The 12,780-nt window shown below is 48.5% G+C and overlaps 1 protein-coding gene across 1 annotated transcript in view; it reads right to left on the bottom strand.

Moving 5' to 3' along the window:
• Window positions 1-2,023: 2,023 nt before the first annotated feature.
• The window catches only part of cry4 (cryptochrome circadian regulator 4), a 13,126-nt gene continuing 2,369 nt past the window's right edge, over window positions 2,024-12,780 (bottom strand). Inside the window, exons 3-11 of the mRNA XM_017685309.2 lie at window positions 12,362-12,478; window positions 11,957-12,116; window positions 11,432-11,569; window positions 6,903-7,073; window positions 6,249-6,389; window positions 5,432-5,583; window positions 5,013-5,110; window positions 4,136-4,246; window positions 2,024-2,493 (exon numbers count right to left, since the gene is read on the bottom strand). Of these exons, the coding sequence (XP_017540798.1) occupies window positions 2,339-2,493; window positions 4,136-4,246; window positions 5,013-5,110; window positions 5,432-5,583; window positions 6,249-6,389; window positions 6,903-7,073; window positions 11,432-11,569; window positions 11,957-12,116; window positions 12,362-12,478 (1,243 nt within the window). The 3' untranslated portion in view covers window positions 2,024-2,338. The remainder of the gene's footprint in view (window positions 2,494-4,135; window positions 4,247-5,012; window positions 5,111-5,431; window positions 5,584-6,248; window positions 6,390-6,902; window positions 7,074-11,431; window positions 11,570-11,956; window positions 12,117-12,361; window positions 12,479-12,780) is intronic.

Consider the following 12,780-nt stretch of genomic DNA (forward strand, 5'->3'; position numbering starts at 1 on the left):
ACGCTGTTTATTTTGATTTGTTTATGTTCTGAAGGTGCACTTTGTTTTGGGCACAAACACAGAATAAAAGTCTTTTAATTGACACTGTGCTGCATTCTTACACCTCGAAATGAAACGACCTCACCTTTATTATTATTTAAAAATAATAATAACAATAATAAAAACATCTTTGCTCAGTGCGGTGCTTTAAATAAGTGGATAGACTGATTGATTAATACATTTATTTATTAATTTTCCGAACGCAAATCAGAATCAGAAGACTTTATTAATCCCAGTGGGAAACTGAAGTTGTTACAGTTGCAACCATTTATGTAGAAGAATAAACACTTTAATCATTTAAAACAAAGAGAAATTTGCGCTGTGGGCTAAAATGAACCCGGGTGGGAGGCTTTGTGCCTAATCTGGCAACCCAGCGGTCCAGCCCGGATCTTGCGTCACCTGTTCCTCGTGGGTGTCCAGCGTGGACAAACACATGCAGTTGGACAAATAAACAGAGTGTCCAGCGCGAACTCATCAAAGCTCTTATCATGAAAACCACTGAATGCAAAATAAGTCACTACAAAGCGACACAGTTGCAGTTTCAGCTACGAAACTCTAAAACATTTGGGTTTCTAAAGCAGTGCAAAGCATTATGACGTTTAAAACCAAAGTTTCACAAACAACAACAATAACAATAATAATAATGATAATGATAATATTAATAATATTTGTATTGTGCTTCTCAGTGACTCACAGCTGGTTGAACGCAGGTCGACACTGATCCTGCTGCAGCTCTGAACACACCCGAGGGAAAGACCCGTCATTCTGCGGCGCTCGTTTACCTGTCTCAGGTGTGTTTGAGTGCTGGGGGGGCTGCTGGGGTCTCTGAGGTGCTGGTTAGTAAAGCTCTGCTGTACAGTTTAAAACACGATCTCACACAGAAACACTGCACAGGCTGGAAACTGACCTGACTGACCTCCCTGACCCGGTCAGGGGAACAGTGAGAGGTCACTAGAGCAGCTCATCAGCAGTGAGGTCATTACTGTCTGACCGCACTATTCAGGTCCTCACTGGGGTGATGAAGCAAAAATGGTGTCAAATAAAAATCAAAGTAGCCCAAGTCCACTGTTTACATTAATTACATGACCCACACACACACACACACACACACACACACACACACCTAGCAATATGTAATGAAGATGCACAAACACAGACAGATCAATTAATTCCATTTATTAATTTAGCATAAAACATCAGACCTGAGCAAACGGAAGGTTCAAACGCTTTCACCCAATCTGCAGCCACAGGAAGCCTGTGGAGATGTGGGGCAGTCGTGGGCTGGAGGTCAGGGAACCGGCCCTGTGCTGCTTCAATACCCAGAGCCGACAGTCCATGACTGAGGTGTCCTTGAGCAAGACACCTAACCCCCAACTGCTCCCCGGGCGCCATGGATAGGGCTGCCCACCGCTCCGGGCAAGTGTGCTCGCTGCCCCCTAGTGTGTGTGTTCATTAGTGTGTATGTGGTGTTTCACTGCACAGATGGGTTAATGTGGTAACACTTAACTTATAGACACAGCAGTGCTGCTGGAGTTTTTAAACACCCCAGTGTCGCTGCTGGACTGAGAACAGTCCACCAACCAAAAATATCCAGCCAACAGCGTCCTGTGGGCAGCGTCCTGTGGGCAGCATGCTGTGGGCAGCGTGCTGTGGGCAGCGTGCTGTGGGCAGCGTCCTGTGGATGGCATCAAGGTGGACCGACCAGGTAGGAGTGTCTAATAGAGTGGACAGTGAGTGGACACAGTGTTTAAAAACTCCAGCTGCACTGCTGTGTCTGATCCACTCGCACCAGCACAACACACACTAACACACCACCACATCAGTGTTACTGCAGTGCTGAGAATGACCCACCAGCCACATAGTACCTGCTCTGTGAGGGTCCATGGGGGTCCTGACCACTGAAGAACAGGGTAACAGAGTATCAGAGAAACAGATGGACTACAGTCTGTAACAGTAGAACTACAGAGTGCAGCTATACGGTCAGTGGAGCTGATAAAGTGGACAGTGACCACAGAAACAAGGAGGTGGTCATGATGAAGTGGCTGGTCAGTGTGTGTTACAGTAAACTGGGGTGTGCTGTCTGCATGATGTCCAGTGGGCAGTGCTTGTTTCCACACCTGAACACGATTCCTCAGATCACCTGTTCAGCACAGCATCACGACTCGGAAGTGAAGTTCGTATGTTGGGATCCGTTTCTCTGCCGCTCCGGCGGCTGTGGTGGTCCATGTGGAGGTCCTGTTCAGCTGGTCTCGGGTCGGTGGCGCTGGTCTCTTTGGTGCTGCAGCGTCAGGGTCAGTATTTACATGGCCTGTCCTGTGATCTCCGGCAGGCGTGGGTTTTCCTGCCCCCAGCTGCAGGGACGGCTCTGAGGGTCGGAGCTGAAGCGTTTGGAGGGCTGGTCCTCCTCACCCAGCTCACGCTTCACGCGCACGTCCACCGGCTCCTCCGCCACATCTGAGAGGACGGACACGGCACCGGTCAGGAATTCAACTATAAAGCTCGTTAAAAATCTGTATTCAGGCCAAATTACACTTCATAACGGCCGCATTCAGAATATACTTACTTTTCTCATTTTAGGAGAAAACTTTTAGAATTTTCACCAAATAAAATATAAACACCATCTTTAAAAGAACCTTCAGCCAAAATGAAGCATCAAACCCACACACAGCGCGAAGTGGACTGCTCTACAAACACTGGGCCTCGTTCTCCAACCGTTCTCAAGAGGGAGTTTCCTCTACACAGTTCTGACGAAGGTTCTGACGAAGGTTCTGACGAAGGTTCTGACGAAGGTTCTGCCTCTCCAGTGATCTCTATGTGGGGTTTGTTCTCAGATAAGAACAGAATCTTCACAGTCAAGAGAACAGAGGTGAGAACAGTTCTGCTCTTTAAGATTACGTCATTAACCGGACGCAGACTGTTTATTAGGATCTTCATCAAGATCACACTCAACCTCTTCAGCTCCTCGAGACCACCGGTGGGTCCAAACCGCACTCGGTCATGTTCTCCATAACGTTCATATTCCATAAGCTCCATTCAGAAGCTGGGCGTCGTGTGAGGCTGTAGCTCTTCTCTCCAGTCTAATAGACGGTGACATCATTTTAAACCCTTATAATAAAAGAAGCTGAACTCAGTTTGTTTTTCTACTGAAAGTCGAGCCGTTTTTCCCCAAATCTGGGCTCTAAACTATAAACAGACGGCGTCTCTTCAGTGATCTGCTCTGGAAACATCACTTTTAGAGAACAACACAAAGAGCGGCGCAGATTTTTGGCTCTCAGCAGTGAATTGTGAGCGTGTAGTGAAATGTGGAGATCAGAAAACACACGTTCTGATCATCTGAGGGGCTTTTATAAAATAAATAAACATTAAATAAAATAAAAATGTACATTTACTTCATGGAGTTATTGAATAATTAGCCTTTTGATTTGGCCTCAAAAACTTCAGGACAAACCAAAACAGACCCTGGAGAAGAAGAACAGTCTTGGGATGATGCTGGAGAATGAGGCCCAGTGAAGTCTCTGAAGCCGAGTAGGCCGATAAATCAGCGTGATGATCCGTGATGAATGGGAGCGTTAGTGAACGCTCAGTAAAGAGTGATGACTGAACGTGCTCGAGTGCTAAACTCAGGTTTGGTGCTGGACTGGACTGGTTTATGTTCCGTGTCAGGCTACGTGAATATTATTAACCGAAAACTCATTTTATAGGAATAAGTTGTAAGATTTTACTGGGATATGAAGGTGTTAAATCATGAGAGACGAAATAATGTTGAGAATTTTGGAACCATTTTTTGTATTAATTTGAATAATAAAAATTGTCGTGAAACTTTATCAGAAGAATTACATGAACAAAACTACCAACCAGTAACAGCGAAAAACAGGGAATGAAATAAAAATGCACTGTAATTTTTCACGTATTGTGATAGAACATGTTCCAGAACACACTGAGGTGCCTTATCCTCGGAGCTCCAGCACTAAAGCTAAAGATTCAGACGCCTTCCCACACCAGACACGTCCTGGCTGGCTGCACTCGGCCGGCCTGGGGAATTCCATTTTTGCCGAACTATCCCTTTAACCGCAGCGGGAGTGAGGTGGTATCTGACCTCGTGTGAGTTTGGCCGTGTTCTCCTGGCAGCTCCGGGCTTCCTTCATCAGAGCCAAGTTCCTCTCACTCGCCTCTGCATGGCAAACCATCGGAAACGGATAATCCTCACCTACACATAGTTACATGTTAATGTAAACAGGAATTTTCTAAATTCCCACATTATCCAAGTTCAGTGATACTATTTTAATCTCATAATCGGGGAATTACCACCTCCGCATTTAACCCATCCATGAAGTGAAACACCACACACACTAGGGGGCAGTGAGCACACTTGCCCGTAGCGGTGGGCAGCCCTATCCACGGCGCTGGGGAGCAGTTGGTGGTTAGGTGTCTTGCTCAAGGATCCCCAGGTGCTGGGGATCAAACCAGCAACCTTCTGGTCACACGGCCAGTTCCCTGACCTCCTTTGGTGCGAAACGCTCCGTTCTAGATAAACTTACTGTTCAGTGGTGGTGATAGGAACCAGATTTCACACCAACCTGCTCTGAATCTGTTTACACCTCACACACCAAAGATGGTTGGAGTTCCCCTTTAACAGGACAGCAAAATAATGACTTGTGGAGAAGAAAAATGTGTGAGAATGGGAAAGACCCGTTTCTCAGGAGGTGGACAGCGATTCCCGCCTGGTGAAGGTTGTGTCTCAGACACTGATCAGGCTGGACTAAACAGGACCCACCATCAGCACTGCCACTGCAGCGCTCTACACGGCTGTGTGTCTGAATAGTGGATGAGTATGTGGTGCAGTTATTTCTAAGTACCCATATAATAATAATAATAATAAAAATAATAATAATAATAATAGTAATAATAATAATAATAATAATAGTAACAATAATAATAATAATAATAATAATAATAATAATGTGTATGTGCACCGATGATGCAGCCGGCCTGCAGCTGCACTTCCTCTGGAGCGCTCCACGGCTCATAGATAAACCTGGAGGGGAAATTCTTCAGCACAGGCACGTACTTCCTGTAGGAGAATGAATGAATGAATGAATGAACGAATGAATGAATGAACGAACTAATGAGTGAGTGAGTGAGAATGAATGAATGAAAGCGTGAATAGAGGAATTAATGGATGAATGGCTGTATTATTACAGTATGAGCACAAATCACTGAGTGGCCACTTTATCAGAAACACCCTGTACAGCTGCAGGTTTACAGTGACTGCTCAGCCCCTGCAGCAGGTCCTGCGTGGACGGTGGAACGTTCTCAGCGCTGCAGTGACTCTGACTCTGACTCTGACTCTGACAGTGTGTGCGTGTGTGTGCGTGTGTGTGAGTGTGAGTACCGTATGTAGCGTCCCTCAGGGTCAGTGCGGCGGCCGAAGCGAACGGGGCAGAATATGCGGTTGTACTGGTGGAAGAAGGCGCTGGCGGAGAGCCACAACCAGTTCCCCGCATTTACACTGTAATCAGCGTCCAGCAGGTACTCCTCAAACACCTGCACACACACACACACACACACACACACACACACACACACACACACACACACACACACACACAGGCTGTGTGTACTATAGACACACACAAGTACCAATAGGTAACACATACACACACATTAAAAAATGTTTTATACGTTCTGTCTACTCACTTGCTCTCTCTCTCTCTCTGTCTGTCTCTCTCTCTCTGTCTCTCTCTCCCTGTCTCTGTCTCTGTCTCTCTCTCTCTGTCTCTCTCTGTCTCTGTCTCTCTCTCTCTCTGTCTGTCTCTCTCTCTCTGTCTCTCTCTCCCTGTCTCTGTCTCTGTCTCTCTCTCTCTCTGTCTGTCTCTCTCTCTCTGTCTCTCTCTCCCTGTCTCTGTCTCTCTCTGTCTCTCTCTGTCTGTCTCTCTCTCTCTCTCTCCCTGTCTCTGTCTCTCTCTCTCTCTGTCTCTCTCTGTCTGTCTCTCTCTCTCTGTCTCTCTCTCTCTCTCTGTCTGTCTCTCTCTCTCTGTCTGTCTCTCTCTCTCTGTCTGTCTCTGTCTGTTTCTCTCTGTCTCTCTCTCTCTGTCTCTCTCTCTCTCTCTCTGTCTGTTTCTCTCTCTCTCTCTCTCTGTCTCTCTCTATCTCTCTCTGTCTTTCTCTGTCTGTTTCTCTGTCTATCTCTCTCTCTCTCTCCGTCTGACCTTCATGCCCTCCTCCCAGCTGATCCACAGGTCTCCGCGGGTGAGGAAACAGGCCACAGCGTGTCGGGACAGGTGGTGGATCCAGCCCTCCTGCCTCAATTGGGTCATGATGGCATCAATCCAGGGGAAACCCGTCTGAGCCTGACACACACACACACACACAGGCACACACACACACACACACGCACAGGCGCACACACACACACAGGCACACACACACGCACAGGCGCACACACACGCACACACACACACAGACACACAGGCACACACACACACAGACACACAGGCACACACGCACACACACAGGCACACACACAGAAAGCACCAAAAGCTCCTCAGTTGTAACAAGCTTGACATCATCACGCTTGTGTGATTGAAGGATTCTTTGCATCATGAAGGAGTTCAGATTGATGGAGAACGTCTTATCTTTCTGAACTTTCTGAAAATGGTTCTATATAGAACCAAAAAGGGTTCTTTTAATGTTACAAGCTTGATATCGTAGCAACAACAGAAGAATCAGTAGAACCATCTGAGCGTACAAATGGTCATCATTGAGTCATCATGGTTCTAAATAGAACCATTGTCTTTACTGAAGAACCCTTGAAGAACCCTCTTTTTTAGAGTGTACTGCTGATGTTACGAAGTGTTACTGACTGTTCTCCATTTCTGCAGAGCGTCGGGGTCGTGGTTCCAGCGGATCTGTAAACAGATGGGGTTCCCCTCCATCCTAGTGAAGTTGGGCGTGTGTGCGGCAGCGGTGTAGAAGAACTCCCTCCACAGAACCTGCCCCTGCAGAGCCACCGGGGGCAGAGCGTGGTTCCTCGCCTGCAGACACAACACAGACAAACCACAGCGGTGTCAAAGCTACTGACCAGCATGGAGAACAATTACTCAGCAAAACAGCCCGAGACTCGCAGCTCAGCCGAGTGTTTGACTCACTGACTCAGCAAAACAGCCCGAGTCTCGCAGCTCAGCCGAGTGTTTGACTCACTGACTCAGCAAAACAGCCCGAGTCTCGCAGCTCAGCCGAGTGTTTGACTCACTGACTCAGCAAAACACCCCGAGACTCGCAGCTCAGCCGAGTGTTTGACTCACTGACTCAGCAAAACACCCCGAGACTCGCAGCTCAGCCGAGTGTTTGACTCACTGACTCAGCAAAACACCCCGAGACTCGCAGCTCAGCCGAGTGTTTGACTCACTGACTCAGCAAAACACCCCGAGTCTCGCAGCTCAGCCGAGTGTTTGACTCACTGACTCAGCAAAACACCCCGAGACTCGCAGCTCAGCCGAGTGTTTGACTCACTGACTCAGCAAAACACCCCGAGACTCGCAGCTCAGCCGAGTGTTTGACTCACTGACTCAGCAAAACACCCCGAGACTCGCAGCTCAGCCGAGTGTTTGACTCACTGACTCAGCAAAACACCCTGAGTCTCGCAGCTCAGCTGAGTGTTTGACTCACTGACTCACTGACTCAGCAAAACACCCGAGTCTCGCAGCTCAGCCGAGTGTTTGACTCACTGACTCAGCAAAACAGCCCGAGTCTCGCAGCTCAGCCGAGTGTTTGACTCACCGACTTACTGACTCAGCAAAACACCCCGAGTCTCGCAGCTCAGCCGAGTGTTTGACTCACTGACTCAGCAAAACACCCCGAGTCTCGCAGCTCAGCCGAGTGTTTGACTCACTGACTCAGCAAAACAGCCCGAGTCTCGCAGCTCAGCCGAGTGTTTGACTCACTGACTCACTGACTCAGCAAAACACCCCGAGACTCGCAGCTCAGCCGAGTGTTTGACTCACTGACTCAGCAAAACACCCTGAGTCTCGCAGCTCAGCCGAGTGTTTGACTCACTGACTCAGCAAAACACCCCGAGACTCGCAGCTCAGCCGAGTGTTTGACTCACTGACTCACCAAAACAGCCCGAGTCTTGCAGCTCAGCCGAGTGTTTGACTCACTGACTCAGCAAAACACCCTGAGTCTCGCAGCTCAGCCGAGTGTTTGACTCACCGACTTACTGACTCACCAAAACACCCCGAGTCTCGCAGCTCAGCCGAGTGTTTGACTCACTGACTCAGCAAAACACCCCGAGTCTCGCAGCTCAGCCGAGTGTTTGACTCACTGACTCACCAAAACAGCCCGAGTCTCGCAGCTCAGCCGAGTGTTTGACTCACTGACTCAGCAAAACACCCTGAGTCTCGCAGCTCAGCCGAGTGTTTGACTCACCGACTTACTGACTCAGCAAAACACCCCGAGTCTCGCAGCTCAGCCGAGTGTTTGACTCACTGACTCACCAAAACACCCCGAGTCTCGCAGCTCAGCCGAGTGTTTGACTCACTGACTTACTGACTCAGCAAAACACCCCGAGTCTCGCAGCTCAGCCGAGTGTTTGACTCACTGACTCACCAAAACACCCCGAGTCTCGCAGCTCAGCCGAGTGTTTGACTCACTGACTCTGCAAAACACCCCGAGTCTCGCAGCTCAGCCGAGTGTTTGACTCGCCGACTCACTGACTCAGCAAAACACCCCGAGACTCGCAGCTCAGCCGAGTGTTTGACTCATCAACTCACTGACTTAGCAAAACACCCTGAGACTCGCAGCTCAGCCAAGTGTTTGACTCACCGACTCACTGACTCAGCAAAACACCCTGAGACTCGCAGCTCAGCCGAGTGTTTGACTCACCGACTCACTGACTCAGCAAAACACCCCGAGTCTCGCAGCTCAGCCGAGTGTTTGACTCACTGACTCACCAAAACACCCCGAGTCTCGCAGCTCAGCCGAGTGTTTGACTCACTGACTCAGCAAAACACCCCGAGTCTCGCAGCTCAGCCGAGTGTTTGACTCACCGACTTACTGACTCAGCAAAACACCCCGAGTCTCGCAGCTCAGCCGAGTGTTTGACTCACTGACTCACCAAAACACCCCGAGTCTCGCAGCTCAGCCGAGTGTTTGACTCACTGACTCAGCAAAACACCCCGAGTCTCGCAGCTCAGCCGAGTGTTTGACTCACTGACTCACCAAAACACCCCGAGTCTCGCAGCTCAGCCGAGTGTTTGACTCACTGACTCAGCAAAACACCCCGAGTCTCGCAGCTCAGCCGAGTGTTTGACTCACCGACTTACTGACTCAGCAAAACACCCCGAGTCTCGCAGCTCAGCCGAGTGTTTGACTCACTGACTCACCAAAACACCCCGAGTCTCGCAGCTCAGCCGAGTGTTTGACTCACTGACTCAGCAAAACACCCCGAGACTCGCAGCTCAGCCGAGTGTTTGACTCACCGACTTACTGACTCAGCAAAACACCCCGAGTCTCGCAGCTCAGCCGAGTGTTTGACTCACTGACTCACCAAAACACCCCGAGTCTCGCAGCTCAGCCGAGTGTTTGACTCACTGACTCAGCAAAACACCCCGAGTCTCGCAGCTCAGCCGAGTGTTTGACTCACCGACTTACTGACTCAGCAAAACACCCCGAGTCTCGCAGCTCAGCCGAGTGTTTGACTCACTGACTCACCAAAACACCCCGAGTCTCGCAGCTCAGCCGAGTGTTTGACTCACCAACTCACTGACTCAGCAAAACACCCTGAGACTCGCAGCTCAGCCGAACTCTCTGTGGATACTGACATGATTTACTTCATGAACACTCACTGACTCACTGACTCAGAACACAGGAGCCAAGAACCGTTCAGCTATAACAGCTTCAACTCTTCTGGGAAGGCTTTCCACAAGGGTTAGGAGTGTTTATGGGAATTTCTGGCCGTTCTTCCAGAAGCACATTTGTGAGGTCAGATGCTGATGCTGGACGAGAAGGCCTGGCTCACAGTCTCCGCTCTAATTCATCCCAAAGGTGTTCTATGGGGTTGAGGTCAGGACTCAGTTACACCACTGCATTCCACGCTCTGCATTGCGCTTGGTGATGTAAGGCTTGGATGCAGCTGCTCGGCCATGGAAACCCATTCCATGAAGCTCTCTACGCTGTTCTTGAGCTGATCTGAAGGCCACATGAAGTTTGGAGGTCTGTAGTGATTGACTCTGCAGAAAGTCGGTGACCTCTGCACACTATGCCCCTCAGCATCCGCTGACCGCTCTGTCATTTTACGTGGCCGACCACTTCGTGGCTGAGCTGCTGTCGTTCCCAATCGCTTCCACTTTGTTATAATCCCACTGACAGTGGACTGTGGAATATTTAGTAGTGAGGAAATTTCACGACTGGACTTGCTGCACAGGTGGCGTCCGATCACGGCACCACGCTGGAATTCACTGAGCTCCTGAGAGCGACCCATTCTTTCACTAATGTCTGTAGAAGCAGTCTGCAGGCCGAGGGGCTCGGCTTTATACACCTGTGGCCATGGAAGTGACTGGAACACCTGGATTCAGTGATTTGGATGGGGGACTGAAAACGTTTGGGAATATGGTGTATTGTCCGATATCAAACTATTTAATATATCATCTGGAACCTAGTTATGTTATCTTATTTAATATCATGTGACAGTGATATTAATGTTTTAATATCGATACCGGCCGATACCCAAAAAATGATTCTCATATTGATAATTGTTTAGCGACGATATCATCAGATAGACACACTAATTTCACAAAAGTATCATCTGAGATCCATAACAATTATTTAACAGGTATATCAGGTGATAACAATTAGTATTATTTAACAAAAACATTGGCCAATAACAATTATTTCACGGAAATGTTTATAACATAAATATCACCTCATACCAATAACAAACACTGTCGAGCACCCGAACCAGTTATTTCATAAAAATCTCTGACACCAGATTAACGAGGATGTTGTCCAGTACTATAGCAGTTATTTAACAAAACTACTGTCTGATATTGATGCAGACATTCAACACACATATTGTCCAACATAGATTAAAAACTATTTAGCAAAAATAAATAAATAAATTCATATGTAAATAAAACATTTAGCCAATAATGTCAGGTATTTAACAAAATAACAGAAAAGAGTTTACTGCACGGTATGTGTGTGTATGTGTGAGTGTGTGTGTGAGCGTGAGTGTGTGAGCGTGAGTGTGTGTGTGTGTGTGTGTATGTGTGAGTGTGTGTGTGAGCGTGAGTGTGTGTAAGCGTGAGTGTGTGTGAGCGTGAGTGTGTGTGTGAGCGTGAGTGTATGAGTGTATGTGTGAGTGTGTGTGTGAGCATGAGTGTGTGTGTGTTACCCGTGCGTACACTCTGCTGAGTGTGTGGTAGAAGGTGCGGACGGACAGACAGCCGAAGCTGAAATATGGACTCAGTCCTGTTGTGTTCGGCCACAGAGAGTTTGGAACCGCCTGAGGCTTCGAGTTCTGCACCCAGCCCTGCATGTGCGCACAAACACACACACACACGCACACACACACGCACACACACGCACACACACACACGCACACACACGCACACACACGCACACACACGCACAAAATACAAAAAAACACAAATATCAGAGAATTACAAAACAATATTATTTATTATTATTTATTCTCACAAACCTTCACAGACCCACCATCATTTGCGTGCTGTGACTGTGATGCGTGTGCTGCGACTGTGATGCGTGTGCTGTGACTGTGATGCGTGTGCTGCGACTGTGATGCGTGTGCTGCGAATATGATGCGTGTGCTGTGACTGTGATGCGTGTGCTGCGACTGTGATGCGTGTGCTGCGACTGTGATGCGTGTGCTGCGACGCTCGTGCGTGTGCTGCGCTACCTGACTCTCCAGGTGTTTGTGAAGCCTCTGCAGAGCGTGAGTTTCTCCTCCAGGCCAGAGAACTTCAGCCTGAGCTTCGTCAGAACCATCCAGACCCAGTTCAGACAGAGACGGGATGCAGTGCTGCTCACACTCCACCTCCTCTGGACTGTAACACCGCCTGCACACAGAACACACCCTTTAGCCAGACTGGAACGTGGTCGTGCGAAGCCCCCCCCCCTCCCCCATTCCAACGATAACGCGTAAACACCCACTTACACACAAAACACCTGAAACGCGAAGCAGTGTGTTAACGTGCGCCGGGAGCCGTCCGGGATAATAACCGCGGGCGATTTTAATCCAGTATTAATCTGTAGCGTGTCTAGATTTACTGCGGCACAGTAACGAAATCTGTAGGGTTCTTACTGAAAGTCTTCAGCGGTGATGTCCCTGACCGGTTTGTCCGGCTCTCCGATGACTGACACAACTCGCAGAAATTTTTTATAGGTTAAAGGAGCTTCTCCACCGTTAGCATCTATAATCCTGCAGGAGGAAACACAGATACATAATCAATAACCTTATCAGAGGCAGCTTTAAACACATTAACTAGACAGCAAAACTACACACTCACACACTCTCGCACACGCACACACACACACACACAGGCCTCCTGAGGGCTGTTTTAAAGCTTTTCATTAGCTGTTAGCTACATTATATCTATATCTCAGGTTCTCTGGTGGTTCTGGATGGTAAATAAAGTGTCTATATCTGTGTTGTAGTCATGGCGACGCCTGGTTCCCATCACCACCACTGTAAACAGTAGGCTATGGTTGCCAAATGTATGT

This window comes from Pygocentrus nattereri, chromosome 21 (assembly GCF_015220715.1).
Source record: "Pygocentrus nattereri isolate fPygNat1 chromosome 21, fPygNat1.pri, whole genome shotgun sequence".
NCBI classification, from domain to species: Eukaryota; Metazoa; Chordata; class Actinopteri; order Characiformes; family Serrasalmidae; genus Pygocentrus; species Pygocentrus nattereri.